The sequence below is a fragment of the Meriones unguiculatus genome, chromosome 6 (assembly GCF_030254825.1).
Source record: "Meriones unguiculatus strain TT.TT164.6M chromosome 6, Bangor_MerUng_6.1, whole genome shotgun sequence".
In the NCBI taxonomy this organism is placed as follows: Eukaryota; Metazoa; Chordata; class Mammalia; order Rodentia; family Muridae; genus Meriones; species Meriones unguiculatus.
Window position 1 is genome coordinate 59905698 of NC_083354.1, and position 16199 is coordinate 59921896.

General features: G+C 46.7%; 1 protein-coding gene across 1 annotated transcript in view; it reads right to left on the reverse strand.

Annotated features, from left to right (window-relative positions):
- The window catches only part of Adamts7 (ADAM metallopeptidase with thrombospondin type 1 motif 7), a 41929-nt gene extending 32554 nt beyond the window's left edge, over positions 1–9375 (reverse strand). Inside the window, exon 1 of the mRNA XM_021638714.2 lies at positions 9057–9375. Within this exon, the coding sequence (XP_021494389.1) occupies positions 9057–9126 (70 nt within the window). The 5' untranslated portion in view covers positions 9127–9375. The remainder of the gene's footprint in view (positions 1–9056) is intronic.
- Between the last annotated feature and the right edge of the window lie 6824 nt (positions 9376–16199).

Sequence of the window (16199 nt, forward strand, 5' to 3'; positions counted from 1 at the left end):
ATGTGCCATCGGAGAGTTAATATTAGTAATTAAGATGAGACTAGGGGAATTCAGTGGCTGGTTCTGTGATTACCTCCCCCAAGGGGAGCAGCCTTGCCAGGCCACAGAGGAAGACAACGCAGCCAGTCCTGATGAGACCTGATAGGCTAGGGTCAGATGGAAGAGGAGGAGGACCTCCCATATCAGTAGAATAGGGGAGGCTCATGGGGGAAAGAGGAAAAGAGGGTGGGTTTGGGAGGGGACAAGGAAGGAGTCCACAGCCAGGATACAAACAATAAATTATAATAATAATAAAAATAATGGAAAAAAAAAAGATGAGACTAGGGGCTGGGGTGGATGGCTCAGTTGGTAAAGGGCATTGCCATGCAACCACAAGGACCCAAGTTCAATCCCCAGAACCAAGGTTTAAAAAAAAACAGGTGTGGTGGCATGTACTTATAATCCTAGAACCGGGCAGGCTGACAGGTCCTCAGACTGGCTTCCGAATCAGTGTCCATGTCAACAAGAGACCATATCTCAAAGGAGGGGGACAACAGTCCAAAAGATGATCCCTGAAGTTGCCATCCAGCTTCTACACATGTACATACATGATACACATACACACACACACACACACCTATACATTTAGAGAGAAGTGGTCTCACTTGGTAAGAAGACTACTGTACAAATGTGTGAACTTGAGTTTGGATCCCCAAGAAAAGCCGGGTGCATTGGCATACACCTGTAACCCCCAACTCTGAGGAAAGGAGACAGGCAGGTCCCTGCAGGTCGTTGACCAGACGAGGTGAATCGGTGAGCTTCAAGCTTAGTGAAAAACTCTGCCTCGAAAGTTAAAGAGTGCAATCAGGGAAAGACAGTATACCTGTGACCTCTATGTGCATGACTATTTAAGTGTGTACACACATGCATTAACCAGTACAGGTCTGCAATACACACACACACACAGCAAACCCATTTGCTGAAGACCATGAGTAGCAAGTGACTTAAACTGGGAATACTCAGTGAGTCACAGACAACAATTGGATGTAACCTCTTGCAGTGTGTCTGTTTCTGACATGGTTCACGCATGACAGCCTCCTTAAAGCCCTTGTTCAAACATCTCTCTGTGAGGCCTCTCTTGGCCATGTTATTTTAATACTTGTGACTCACTGGGTTTCTCTGTCCCCCTTCCCTGCTTTATCCCCTCCACACACACCGGAAACAACGACACACCCCATCACTGAACATTTTTATCATGTGTTCCTTTGTTGCCTCTCTCCTCCCAGGGTCACTTCTAGGAAGGTAAAAATTTTTATATTGTTTGTTGAAGAATTTAAGTGCTGGAAGTATTTGGAACATGGTTGTTTTTCGGGAAATATTTGTCAAATGGATGTGTAGAATGGAATAACAATAGAACCGAGATGTCAGAGGCTCTTCTGAGGACTGAATGTACTGAGCCACCCTGCCCATAGCCCACTGAACTCAGCAGACTTCGTTAGGACTGTTACTCTCCTAGGGGATTATAAAATGTCCTCAGATGCCCGTGGGATATGCAAATGTTCACTGGCCTCCTCACATGGAACGGGACCATCCAGATGGGACTCTCTGGCACCTATCTACCCCTGTCTCAGTGGAGCACCCTTGACTTCTTTCTTTGAAAGAGTCCGTGTGGCTGGATGAGGTGTTGTAAGCCTGTAATCCCAGCACTCCAGGAGGCAGAGGCAGGAGGATCTCTGTGGGTTCAAGGCCAGCCAGGTCTACAAAGTGAGTCCAGGAAAAAAAGAGTCTGTGTGAAGCAAAAGTTCTTGAGCTAACAAAAATTGAAAGACCTCAGCTGCTCAAGCCCTTAGGGTTTAAAAGTCACGCTGTCTTTCACCCTCTTAGATTGCCCAGAAAGGAAAAAGATTCTTCATGTAGTTTGTTTTCCATGTGCCCCTTCTCAGAAAAACATTTGCAAATGCATTAAGATACAAGGAAGACAAAAAAAAAAAAAAGTCTACTGCATGAAAATACAACTATAAAAATCTATAAAAATAACCTTGAAAGTGGAGCAGAATCGTGTGGTCATTCACTGATTTGATACATTGTCTAACAGCGAAGTTAGCAACTATGGCTATTTTGAAGCATCGATGATCCTTAAGGCTTATTTCAAAGTATCTGCATCAGTGAGACAAGAAAAGTCTTTGTAGGGCTTGAGAGAAGGCTCTGCAGTTAAAAGCATATATTGTTCTTGCAAAAAACCTGGGTTCAGTTCCTGGGCACACACATGGCAGCTCACAACCACCTGTGACTCTAGATCCAGGGAATTCAACACCCTTTTCTGGCCTCCTCAATCTCTTCACACATGTGGTACACATACATACATTCTTAGCCTACACCAAATAAAACAAATATTTTTTAAGTTAAAAAAAAAAAAACAACAACACTATTTGTAGACTGAGATAGCTCAGTCAAGAAAGTGTTTTTCTTGCAAGCATGAGTTGAATCCCCAGAACCCACATAGAAACCCAGCCAGTGACACACACATGTAATCCCAGCACTGGAGATGCAGGCAGGAGCATCCCTAGGATTTGATGGCCAGCCAGCCCCAAGCAAATGATAAACACTGTCTCAATGGAGGTGAATTACATTCCTAAAGATGACACACAAGGTGATCCTCTGGCATCCACACATGCGTGTAATATTGGGATTCAGTGGTGATTGTACTGGCTGGTTTTGTGTCAACTTGATGTGAGCTAGAGTCATCAGAGAGGAAGGAGACTCCACTGAGGAAATGCTTCCATGAGATCCAGCTGTGAGGCATTTTCTCAACTAATGATCAATTGAGGAAGGAGAAGGGCCCAGCCTATTGTGGGTGGTTCCATCCCTGGGCTGATGATCCTGGCTTCTCTAAGAATGCAGACTGAACAAGCCAGGGGAAGCAAGTCAGTAAGGAGCACCCTTTCATGGCATCTGCATCAGCTCCTGCCTCCAAGTTCCTGCCCTATTTGAATTCCTGCTCTGACTTCCTTCAATAATGAACAGCACTATGGAAATGTAAGCCAAATAAACCTGTTTCTCCCTAATTTGCTTTTTGCTCATGGTGTTTCCTCACAGCAATAGAAACCTTAACTAAGACAGTAATGTTCATAATTAAATATTCATACTTTATAAGTTAAATGTTAATCATACAGCCTACAGACTGGGAAAGAATTTTCAGCAACCCTATATCTGACAGAGGGCTAATATCTAGAATATATAAAGAACTCAAGAAGTTAAAAAACAACAAATCAAGTAATCCAATTAAAAAACGGAGTACAGAGCTAAACAGAGAATTCTCTGTAGAGGAACATAGAATGGCAGAGAAACACTTAAAGAAAGGCTCAACGTCCTTAGTCATCAGGGAAATGCGAATCAAAACAACCCTGAGATTTCACCTTACACCCATCAGAATGGCTAAGATCAAAACCTCAAGTGACAATACATGCTGGAGAGGATGTGGAAAAAGGGAACCCTCCTTCATTCCTAGTAGGAATGTAAACTTGTACAACCACTCTGGAAATCAATCTGGTGCTTTCTCAGACAATTAGGAATAGCACTTCTCAAGATCCAGCTATACTACTCCTAGGCATATATCCAAAATATGCTCAAGTACACAACAAGGACATTTGTTCAACCATGTTCATAGCGGCTTTATTCATAATAGCCAGAAACTGGAAACAACCCAGATGCCCCTCAACAGAGGAATGGATACAGAAATTGTGGTACATTTACACAATGGAATACTACTCAGCAATTAAAAATAAGGAAATCATGAGATTTGCAGGCAAATGGTAGGATCTAGAGAAGACCATCCTGAGTGAGGTATCCCAGAAGCAGAAAGACACACATGGTATATACTCACGTATAAGTAGCTATTAGATATATAATATAGAATAAACATACTAAAATCTGTACACCTAAAGAAGCTGAGCTAGAAGGAGGACGCTGGGTAAGATGATCAATTGTCACTCAGAAAAACAAACAGGATGGACATTGGAAGAAAGAGAAAACAGGAAACAGGACAACAGGACAGGAGCCTACCACAAAGGGCTTCTGAAAGACTCTACCCAGCAGGTATAAAGTGGGTTCTGAGACTCATAACCAAACTTTGGGCAGAGTGCAGGGAATCTTAGGAAAAAGGGGGGAGATAGTAAGACATGGAGAGGAGAGGAGCTCCACAAGGAGAGCAACAGAACCAAAATATCTGGGCACAGGGGTCTTTTCTGAGACTGATACTCCAATCAAGGACCATTCATGGATATCACCTAGAACCTCTGCACAGATGTAGCCCATGGCAGCTCAGTATCCAAGTGGGTTCTCTAGTAAGGGGAACAGGGACTGTCTCTGACATGAACTCAGTGGCTGGCTCTTTGATCACCTCCCCCGGAGGGGGTGCAGCCTTGCCAGGCTACAGAGGAGGACAATGCAACCAGTCTTGATCAGACCGTATAAGCTAGGGTCAGAGGGAAGAGGAGGAGGACCTCCCCTATCAGTGGACTTGGAGAGGGGCATGGGAGGAGATAAGGGAGGGAGGATGGGATTGGGAGGGAATGAGAGAAAGGTCTACAGCTAGGACACAAAATAAATAAACTATAGTTAATATATAAAAATAAAAATTTAATTTAAAAATATTAGTTATATTTATAATCAAAGAAAAAACGCTAAATAGCATTTAAGGTTTTAAAAAGTATAGGTGTAGTATTTTCCATTCCAGGTTCACAGCTGTGTAGGATTGTGGTCCCTTAGGCTGAAGACTCCAGGTTAGGGAACTTAGAATAAGGTGTGACAGATTGCTTTCCAAGTAAGGAAGCAAGCGAGGGCTCAGATAGGTAGAGTGGACTAAAGCCACACCCTGAGAGTGAGGGGACTGAGACTTGACCCCTTTTCCCAAATGGCTTCTCCTCAGTAACATCAGTCTATGCTCTCAGAGATCTGTCCTTTCCCTAGCATCAGTATGAAGCATTTTGATTTGATAAGTTTCCTAGAAGTTCATAACTAATATTCAAAAGAAATCTTAGTGGAGTATAGCTCAGATAATAGAGTGATATAGTCATCACTCATCACATACATATGGAGCCCCAAGGGCAATCACCAACTTTGCAAAAGTGATGGCTGGCACACCCCTGAAATGCCTTCATTCAGAGAGGAGAGGCATGAGGATCAGAAATCTAAGACCATCCTTAGCTGCATGAGGAATCTGACACTCTCAAAAACAACAACAAAACCTTCTGCATACCTACCTATACTGATGCTCCGAGTCCTGTAGCCCTTCCCTCTCTGCAGTTAGACTCCAGGCACAGCTGGGAAGCTTGCTGCTGTGATTCACTGAGGTTTCTGTCCAGTCCTGGTGCTACTCCTGAGATACCTCGCTCTTCATGGTAGTGACCCCTCAGGCCTACAGAAATATTCTGGCTCAAGTGTCCTGCAGATATATCCTGAACTCTCTTTGCTGCCACCTGCCAAGTTGGCCATGTTACAGAAACAAACCCTCCCTCTGCCTGCTGCCAGAACTCATGCAGAGTGCCCCTCACATGCCAATGCCATGTCCCTGTTCAAAACACTGCCCTCTGCCTACGGCTGCCCTGGCAGCAAGTACCTTCTCTAAGAGTCACGGGACGAATGAACTAGGAAAATTGCTGTGAGGCTCTGAGCAAGTCTTTCCAATCAATGAACTTTGGGGGTGGGAAGTGCAAAGAGTTCCCAGACTTCCTGGACAAGAATTTCTTAAAAACAAATTCCCAGGCCCCATCCCAGACTCCCTGAATCAGCATCTCCAAGAAGGAGGATGAGGAAGCCTCATATTTTCTTTTTAGCAAAAGCTTCAGGGAAAGGGACTGTGAGGAAGTGTGGAAATCTCCCTCTGGGGATGAACTTAGCTGAATGACCATCAGTGGTACCTACAGAGCTTTGAAAAGCTTCAGCACCTTGGACCTGACCCACAGACTGTTCTGTAGGTTTGGGGCTCTAAGGTCCCAAGATGTGTATGCTGTATAACCATTCCTTCCTTGGGGTTCCAGCTGAGTGCTTTCAGGGACCAGCATGCTTGCTGCCCTACCATTCTAATAAGTGTATTTCAGACTACTACCCCATGACCATAGACTGCAGGCCTGTTTCTATTTATTAGCATGAATGTTTAAAAAAAATTAGTCAATTTCCAGTGTTTAACAATTATATGATCTTTACACAAAAATTACAACTCCCAGCCTTCCTTAAAGTTGTTTTATCTACACACATCAGACCTAAAATCCTACCTGTTAAAAGTTGCTGGAGGGAAGCAGTGAGTCCTCTTCAGAGGACATGTGCTCCCATTTGTCTCCGTCCCCCCTACTTATTATTATTGCCAATGCTGAGGCTGAGTATAGCTAGGTTGCCTATTAGCAGCACGCATGCATTTTTTTCATTGAGAAAAACAAAAACAAAAACAAAACCTTCATCTCTAACCAAAGTAGAAGAAGCCGTAAACAGGCTCAGAACCCATGGTTTCTGAACAAATCTGTCTTTCCACCAGCTTTGTTTGCTCATTTCTATTATGAAATGCTGGGTTCATGGCACCTGGTATATGCCCTTGGCTACTAACTGTTTGAGAGCATTTGGTGTTCCAAAGTCCAGGGAAATGCAAAAAACAAAACAAACAAACAAAAAAAAAAAAACAAAAAAAAAACAAAAAACCCACTATCCTCCCCTCAAAATAGAGAGGTTGTTACAAGGCACCCACAGCCCCTGAGCCGAACACAATATAGAGAAGGTCCAAGTAAGAAAAGGAGATGCCCCTTGCTTAGGCTGGAATGGACTGGGATGAAGAGATCGTCACCAGAGACAGCCCATTGAAAACCTCAGGTCCTCAGGTTTGCTCAGCACGCACCTTGTGAACCCAGTCATTTCCCTAGCCTGAAACAATGTCAAAAGATCAACGCGGTGAATTAAAAGGTAATTCTCAGTAATGCCTACCAGAAGACCCTGGAAGAGACCTTGGAGGCTGAAACCATCACCACCTAGTGGCAATAAAGTATAATTGCAGGTTCAAATACATCGGGCCAACCTAGACCTCCATAGGTGCAGAGCATCAGAGCTGAAATTCCCTTGTAATTTCATGGGCCGGTGGCTCAGGGCAAAGTGTTCTGCCAGGTCAGCTCTGCCTTGATAGGAATGAGAGCCTGCCACGTGACACACACTCCTGTGATAAGGACTCTGCATATCACCCCTAGGTGACAACTGTCACTTCAGAGCTTCTGACAGAGAAATGCCAATCTTGTGCTAGCCCTCACCTCACTATCAAGAACCTAAATTACAACCCAGCCCTTCAAATGACCTGCAGAAGTCACACAGGGCTCACACAGCAATGCAGAGGAAAACACAGTTTGGGTGAGGGGACAGGGCAGTGATAACTAAGCCCAGCAGCCCTGGAGTCCTTGAGAAAAGAAAAGAATATTAGTACGTATTTTCCTAAAAACTGAACCCAGGACACGCTCTCTGAGGTGCTATTCAGTGGTAAGAGTTCAGGCTTAGAAAAAAAACAGAGGGGCCCACAGCCTCAGAGTCGGAAATCCTGAGAGCAGAAACAGGAGGCCACCACCGTACATATCCAGAGGGATTCCAGGGACACACACTCTACCCTGGTGGGCAGCAGTGCCTATATTCGTGCAGGGAAGGTGGCTGGCCTGCCGCCACCCCAGGCAACAAGTCCAAACAGCAGGACTCATCAAAGACAAGCAAAATCCTGCGGAGTCTGTCTGGCCGAGGAATAAAGATAATGGCCACTACATTGCAGTTACTGCCCAGTAACAGGCAACTGATCTTCAGGACTTCAGTCCTCATTTAAAAAAAAAAAAAATCTTAAAAGACAGACCTCTCCCACACGCTTTCCCTGTCCAGGCACAGGGGCTGTTTCTGCTCCCTCTTTCCACTGCGTTTTTGACAGTTGACGCTAGTCTCTGGAACCTGTTTCCTCACCCACAGAAGAACTTTTTTATATATGCCAGCTGCCTTGCAGGCTTTGATAACAGATGATGAGAAGTAAGAATGAGTAAGGCTGGGTCCTGGTAGGTGCTCACTAAATGTTCTTCACACACACACACACACACACACACACACACACACACCCTGCCTTCCTGGAGGTTACTGTTAGATCAACTGCAAAACTCTGCTCTCCTTGGCGATTCCCCTAGGTGGTTTAAATGTTCCTGACAACCGGCGCACCACAACAGTATCTTCACCAGGAAGGCAAGTGGCCTAATCCAGCCCAGGGCAGATCTTCCTGGAGATCACTATCCATAACCACTCAGAGTTCATTCAGCCCTCTAGTCCCTTCACCCCTTCCATACCCTTGAACCCCTCACCTGAAGATACAATACCCTCATACTTGACCAGTCCCCACCTGGCCTGGAGCTTCCTGAACACGGGACCTGGGGTCTCCCACATCCCTGACTCACTTATTCCCAGGCCGGCTCCTCCGGACTCTCCAGAAGCGCTCTGCAACGCAGGTCGCCGCCAAACAAGAGCCTGGACGCTCGCCAAAGGCTCGTCGGAGGCCGGCCGGCCGGGCGGGGCTGGGAGAGTTAACCCAGGGCGGAGGAAGAAGCTCCGGCCCCCCATTCCCCTCCCTACGCCGTGAACACTTGGGGGAGGGGGAGGCAGGAAATGCGAGGGTGATGGGGAGCCAGACCCCCCGCACCGTCAAGCTAGGCGGACCCCAGTAGACCTGAGAGCTGGCTCGGTCCCCAAAAGTGTCGTGGCCAGCTTGCTTTCCAGGAGAGTCACCCGAAGGAGAGGGTGAGAAGGCGAGTCCCAAGCGAACCCGTCCAGCCCCCTCGGAGGGGCGGTCTCCCCGGAGAGGTGCACACAGCGCTGCATGCGCGGCGGGGAAGCTGAAGCCGCCAGCTGAGCCGTCAGCTGAAGGATGGCTCCCCAAGGGTACAACTTCGCTCAGCTGCCAGCCCGACCCTGACCCGTCCCTAACCCCAGGCGGAGCGGGTCCAGCGCGGGGTGCACAGAGAAGCGGCTGGGGATGCGAGGAGGGTGGCAGGGTCAATGCGGGTCCCAGAGGCTCATCCACCCACCTGATGCAGGTCCCGGGACATCGGGCACCAGAGCGCACAGGATCAGGAGGAGACTCGGACTTCGGTGCATGGCCAGAGCCCAGTGGCCGCTGGACGACTCTTCGCGCACTCCTTCGTCCGTCGCTTTTGAGTCTCGGCTGGGCCTGGGTCCGACTCAAGACATGCCTGGCCGCAGGCAGTTCCCAAGGTCCAGGTCCCGACTCTGGCCGGCGGGCAGCTGCACTCGCTCCTCCGGCAACAAAGACTGCAAGGCCCGCCCCCTCGGCCAGCTGCCGAGGCAAAGAAAGAGAGCTAGAAGCCGAGAAAGAAAGAAAGAAAAGGAAGGAGGGAGGGACGGGGAGCGGGGCGCCCACCCCAGCCCCGCCCGGCGGGCTTCTGCCCCCGCCCCCACTGGCCTCGCCCCGCCCCCGCCAGGCCTCTGATCCCCTGCGGGCCGGCCACCTCTAGCAGGGTGGAATAGGGGGACCCCGCCCGCAGTCCCCACCCTACCAACTCAGGCTCCTGACCGCCCGCAGGGCTGCAGGCGTCCCCTGGCGGTGGAGCAGGCCCAGGCCGCCTATACCCTCTGATGTCCCCTAAAGAATCTGGAGTTACTGCAGTTTCTTGTCACACTAATCTGTGCTTCAGGAGAAGCAAGGGTGCTTGTGTATGTTCCCCAAGAGAAGCAGGCCTGCCCTTCAGAGAAGGAAAACTGGAAACCTCTCAAGGGAATGAGATCTCCACAGTGGGAAGGGAGAGCCCTGGGCCTGGGCCCTCCTAGGCTGAGGAGCACTTTCTCACTGGAGGTAGAATCCTCAGATTCCTTGTCTCCAGCTGCGTTCCAATGTCTGTTCCCCTGCAATCAGCACAGAGTTCAGACTGCAGCCTGGAGATCCCGGTGGACCAAGACGGTGCCCACAGACTTTCAGAAGGGGCTTTGGCATCCTGGAGGGCAGCCAACCCAAAACCGGACTGTCTCTGTCCCTGTGGAGGCCCTAACATCCCCTTTAGTCTATACTTCCAGGAGCAGACTCAGGAGAACATTCACATACACACACATACAGAGCCTTCCCTGAGAGTGATGGACTTGAATGGTCCTACTTCTCCCCTTGACCACCCCTTGTGTAGCCCACCAAAGTTTACAGGGGCCCACAAGTCTCTCTCATGCCTAGGAGCTCACTTCCATGTCTCTGCATTCAGGCTCTCTTAGGCTCCAGGGTACTCGTGTAATGAATGCTTAACAATCTGCTCTCTTCACAGCCACCTTCACTGACTCCACTTCAGTTGCTTCTGCTCTTGGGACCACCTGAGGCTGTGCGGTCCCTCAGGATTAAAAGCTGCTCTTTGTCACTTCCCTTCCCTTGGGCCTCTTCCGGCTTGAACTTCCATCTCTTCCCACCTCTGGCAGCTGTTGGTCTTGCTGTTCGGTGGCAGGAACAACTGAGGCTGCCCCATCCTCCCTAGCATCTCCAGCCCAGTGCAAAGGTGCCTATAACTGGCACCCAGTGGCTTTCTCTTTCTCTGAACCAGGTAGAGCAGGCACTTAGCCCTTTTGGAAAACAATGACTTCACCAGGGCTCTGTGACCATCTCTGTCCCTCTTCCCCAAAGGTTTCAGTCCAGATATCCTCCTCTGTCCATAGTTTCCATGAGCTACTGACCCTCAGTCTAAAATCCTATTCCTAATAACGGCACTGATGTATCCTCTATAGCTCCTACTTGCTTATCAGCCCTCTTCTCAGGCTTCTCCAGAGGGCTGTTAATACTAGTTTTCCTTGTGCTCAGTCTCTTGTCTACCCTCACACAGCCTCAAAGCCAGAGATCTCTACCTTGATGGACCACTGCATCCTTCACAAGACTTAACAAGCTGCACTAGGTTTCACTACAGGACGAAGGTATGCAGCTGTGAAAGATAGATGAGTCCAGACTCCGAAGGAGGCCACACAAACAAGTGGGCAGGGAAATCCCTACCTCAAATTGAGCCAGCCACTGAGAAGCACATGGAAGAAAATAAACTGCATAAGCAGAGGTCTGTTGTCTATGAGGTGGTCATGGAAAGCTGTCAGATGACATATCATTTGATCTGTGAACCAGAACCACCAGGCAGAGACAACTGCATGAAAGAAAAAAGATGGGCACAAATTTGTTGAACTTGTAGGCCTAGCTTTCATGTCATTTCTTCCCAGAAAGTCTTTGCAACCCACCTTCAGGGCTCCAGAATACCCTATTGTGGTGCTAAGCACTCTAACCAGCCATAGTATGGGTCTGCCAGTCCTAACACTGTGAATGACTGGGCTGGTCTTCGTGAGCCTCACACCCAGCTTAGCAAAGCCTTTCCTGGCCAACACAACCTGCTTTCCTTCTTTCTTTGGCCAGCCTCCATGACCAAGCAACAGATTGGAGGCTTGAGGAAAATGCCACATTAAAGTTTGTTTGTTTGTTTGTTTGTTTTATTGTTTATTTCTTTCTCAGGATTTTTGTCTACAAGTATATCTGTGTACCAGTGGGGTACCTAATGCCCACAGGGGCCAGGGAAGAGAGTCAAATCCCCTGAAACTGGATTTACAGATAATTACCAGCAACCATGTGGGTGCCGGAAATTGAACCTGGAACTTCTGGAATGGCAGCCAGTGCTCTTAACCGCTGAACCATTTCCCCAGTCCCTAAAGTTTGTATTTTCAAAGTCTACAGCTGGCAACAGCCCCCTCCTGTTTCCATCTATGTCCCCAGGTCCTAGTCTGTACTCTGTCCACATCTTGATGAGTACCCCAATTGTAATCCAGGTGGAAAAGCAAGCAGAGCCAGCTCCAAGTGTCAGAGAGCAAAGTGGATGTTTGGAACAAAGCAAGAGACTTGATAATCTCACATGTGAGATTTGTTTGAACGATGCATTGTTCAGACATTGTGTATCTATTCTGTGAGTTCTCCCTTTAATTCTTTTTAAATTTATATTATTTTATTTATTATTATTGCATCTGTGTTGTGTATCAATCGGCTTGGGCACTTGAACACTTAGTCGCAGTTGGTAGCATTGCCGTTGGAGGTTTAGGAAACGTGACCTTGCCGGAGGAAGGCATGCCTCTGGGAACTAAGTGTCGATAGGCTAAGAGCTCATAGTCTCACCCCACTTCCGGTTTGCTCATCCTCCCATGCTCTCAGTCTTCACCTGGCCCTCTCTGCTTGCAATTAAGGATGTGATCTATCAGGTTCCCACTGAGTGTGGTCACGCACTTTCCTGTAGCATGCGGAAGTCTGAGGACAACATTTGCAGATTGGTTCTGTCATTCCACTGTGGGGTTCTGAGAAGAGACCTGAGGCTTTTGGTCTTGTGCAACAAGCACTTTTACCAGCTCGGCCATCTCCCCAGTACCTCCCTTCAAGAACTGAAACAGGTTGTTTTGTTTATTTTGAAGTGCTGGCTAACCCAATGCCTTTGAAACGACTCAATATAGCTAAGGCATTATCAACAATGCTTGGTCAAGTTTTCCAAGAAGCCCATTTATCCTGCTTCTGTATAGTTATTTTCATATTGTTAGTAGGTTAAAAAGTAGACAAGCACAATGGAACACTATGTATTTAAAATTTTGCATCTGTAAACGGAGGTGTGATAGCACATGCCTGTATGGTGGTTTGAATGAGAAATGTTCCCCGTAGATTCAGGCATTTGAACGACTGGATCCCATTTGCTGATATTGTTTGGGGGTGTTTAAGAGCCTTGCTGAAGAGGTGTGCCCTTGAAGACAGGCCTTGCAGTTACCCAGAGGATCTCTCGGCTTTCTGTGGTGTCTGCCCCCTGCCTTGATGAATTATTATCCCTCTGGGCTCATAAGCCCAATTAAGCTCTTCCTTCTACAAATCACGTTCATTGTGATGTATTATCCCAACAACAGAAAGGTAACAAAATCAGAGGTTGCTACCAGAGAGTAGTCTGTTGCTATGGAGAACCTGATCAGGTTGCTTTTTGGAGGAATGTAGAAGACTCTAAAACTTCGCCTATAAAGTGGTTGGGATGCTGTAAGCAGAGTATAAATGGATATTCTAGTAGTACAGAGAGGAAATGTGGATGTGGAGGCCCAAGCTCAATGGGTTTCAGGGAGGAACAATGTTAAAAAAACAAGTTAGAAGCTGTTCTTGTGAAATTTTGGCAAAGAATCTGGCAGCCTTCTGCCAATGTCTTGAGAACTTGTCTGAGGTTAAGTTTAAAAGGCAATGGACTAATTTCTTTGGTGGAGGAAATTTCAAGACTGTATAATATTGAGTCTATGGTGTGGTTTTTATGGATAATGCTTATGCAGGTATGCTGTGGAAAAGAACAATAGGGCAGGAAAAAACACAATTGTACAGTCTGAAGAGAAAAAAAGCACTGAGAAAATTAATGTTACTTCCAAGATATATGCTGGAAGTGGTTGTAATTATTAAGATTAGTACCATTAAAGAGAGGCTTGTTCTCCACTGTAACAAATGGAAGAGTACACTCAGGCCAAGATCACACCCAGCTTAGCTTGTGAGTTCTGAAGGTTTGTTTTCTGCTTTTAGAAAACTGAATAAAAAAGCTGTGTCTACTGTGATCCAAGAGGGCCAGAGTTCACGCCATGCTTGCAGCTGAACTTGGCAGTATCACCCACGTGGTGCCAGCTTTAGAAACATGAAGGACATGAAAGGGAAGGGGTTGTAGATTCTTCCTCTGTGGTTTTAGACAGTGCAGAGGCCAGGCAATGTGTGGCATTAAAGCCTCTGAATAAGGGCTTTGAGAGGTCAGGATAAGCAGAGACATCTAAGCTCTTTTACACGGCTACATGATTTAGAGTTTTCTGTGCTTGGCTTTGGTCTTGCTTTGGTCCAGTATTTCCTCACTTTGCCCTGATCCCTCCTTTTTGGAATGGTAATATGTAGTTTTGCCACTGTATGCTGGAAGTGTATAATTTGCTTTTTGATTTTACAGGGGGTTACAATTAAGAGATTGCCTTGAGTCTCAGAAAAGACTCTGGACTTTAAACAGGGTTTTAAAAAAAATATTTAAAACTTTGTAGCTGGCCTAAATGCATTTGCATTATGTGACAATGAGCTTTATTGGTCGAGAAGTGGAATGTGGTGGTTTGAATGAAAAATAGTCCCCATAGGCTCAACATTTGAACACTTGCTTTCCAGTTGGTGGCACTGTAGAGGTAGATTTAGGAAGCGTGTCCTTGGAGAAATCATGTCAGTGGGGACACTTGAGAGTGTATAGCCTCACCCCACTTCCAGTTCCCTCTTCCTCTGCTTCCTGGTATGATCTCTTAGCTTCCTGATCAGGCCATTGTGTCTACTGCTTGCTGCTATGCCTGCCTGCCATGGAGGAGTCTTATCCCTCTGCAATCATTACCCAAAATACGTTCTTTCTTCTATAAGTAGCTTTGGTCATGGTGTTTTACCACAGCAGCAGGAAAGTGAATAATACCGCCTGTAATGCCCACAATTGAGAGACAGAAGCAGAAGAATCACAAGTTCAAGGTCACCCTTGGATAGCTCCACACCAAGCTCTAAGCTAACTTGAGATCTAAGAGATCCTGCTCAGAAAATAAATAACAAGCAAACAAACAAAAACAAAATGAATAGAAACCTGGAAAGATGGCTCAGAGAATAAAGTGTTAGCTGCATAAACATGAGGACCTGAGTTCAGATCCTGACACACACACATTAGAAGCCATGTGTGGTGGCTTACAGGTGTTTGCCTGTAACTCCAGCATTGGAGGCAGAGATGAAGACAGGCAGAGCTCAGACATCTACTGGCCAGCCCATCTAGTCAGAATGGCAAGTTTCTTGACCATCGAGAGACCCCGAATCCACAAGGTGAGGTGGAGCACAATAGAATTCTAGAGTCAACATCTGCCCTCCATACCTACACAGAAAAGTAAGAGGATAGACACACACGCACAGCACCACTACCACCACCCTCAAAAAGAGAAAAGAGACAAATAAACAATAAGATAACACCTGAAAAGAAAACAATAAAAAGCGAAGCACACAAGCAGAAAACTACAGCCTCTTTGAACCTTAATTTTCTTACCTGTCTCAGCAGTCCTCACTCCCAGATGGTCAAAGCAGTGGTTCCCCACTAGAGGGGCTTTTGCCTCCATGGAAATTTTGCAATGTCAGCAGACATTTTTGATTGCCGATTGCCGAAACCGAAACCAGGGAGTACTATTACTGGCATCTAGTGGTAGAGGCCGGGGGGGGGGGGGTCCATTGAATGACAGCCAATAGCAACAAAATTGTCCAGATCCCAAATGTCCAAAGAATCAAGGTTGGGAAAACCCTGGTCTCCAGGCTTAAGGAGAGAGTTTGAAGGCAATTGTTAGACTTTCACATTTTATTGTGTGTTTGTTGATAAGTACAGGAGAAAATTTCTAATGTTACATATATTGAAAGGTAACTCTTGGGACTGCAAAGATGATGGCTCCTCAGTTAAGAGCACTTCCTGGTCTTCCTTGGGATCTAAGTTTGGTTCCCACTACAGGCTCATGGCTATCTGCAACTCTGGCTCCTGGATGATCAAAGTAATTCCTCCCTTCACAACCTGACCCTTCATCAGCGTCTTTCCCTGGAGGCATCATTTTTTCAATACTCCTTCCAGGAAAAAACAATCTATCCAAATACAAAGATACATTTTACACACATTGTCTGTCTGGTGGCGTTATGATCTGTTCTTACTCTGTAGCTACGGCTGGCCTGGGATTTGACAGATGTAGACTCCCTCAGAGCATTCCTGTTAAAGGTGAGTGCCACCACCCTCAGCGCTGACTTTTGTTTTTAATAATACAGCTTTTAGGTCTGGGGGAGTGGTGTGTAGGCATATGGCTTAGAGAAGGCTCTGTTTCCTTAAGGACTGCTGCAGCCTTGAAGCAGCTTTGTAACTTTTAAGTTTACCAGACTGGGCTCCAATACAGCAGTCCTTGTTTCACTCACTGGTGTATCCTAAGTACATAGAACAATGGCTGGCTTCTGTGTTTAAGAGATACTTTTGATATGCAGATAAATGCTGCTCCATTGACATTGCATTTCCGGTGTATGCCCTTGTGCTTACCTCCTAGTGGTGAGCACTTGGGTTGTTTCCCATCTCTTGCAGTGACTGTACATGCACGTGAGTGCGTGTGTAAGGTGAAATGCTTGATCTAGAGTTGCTAGT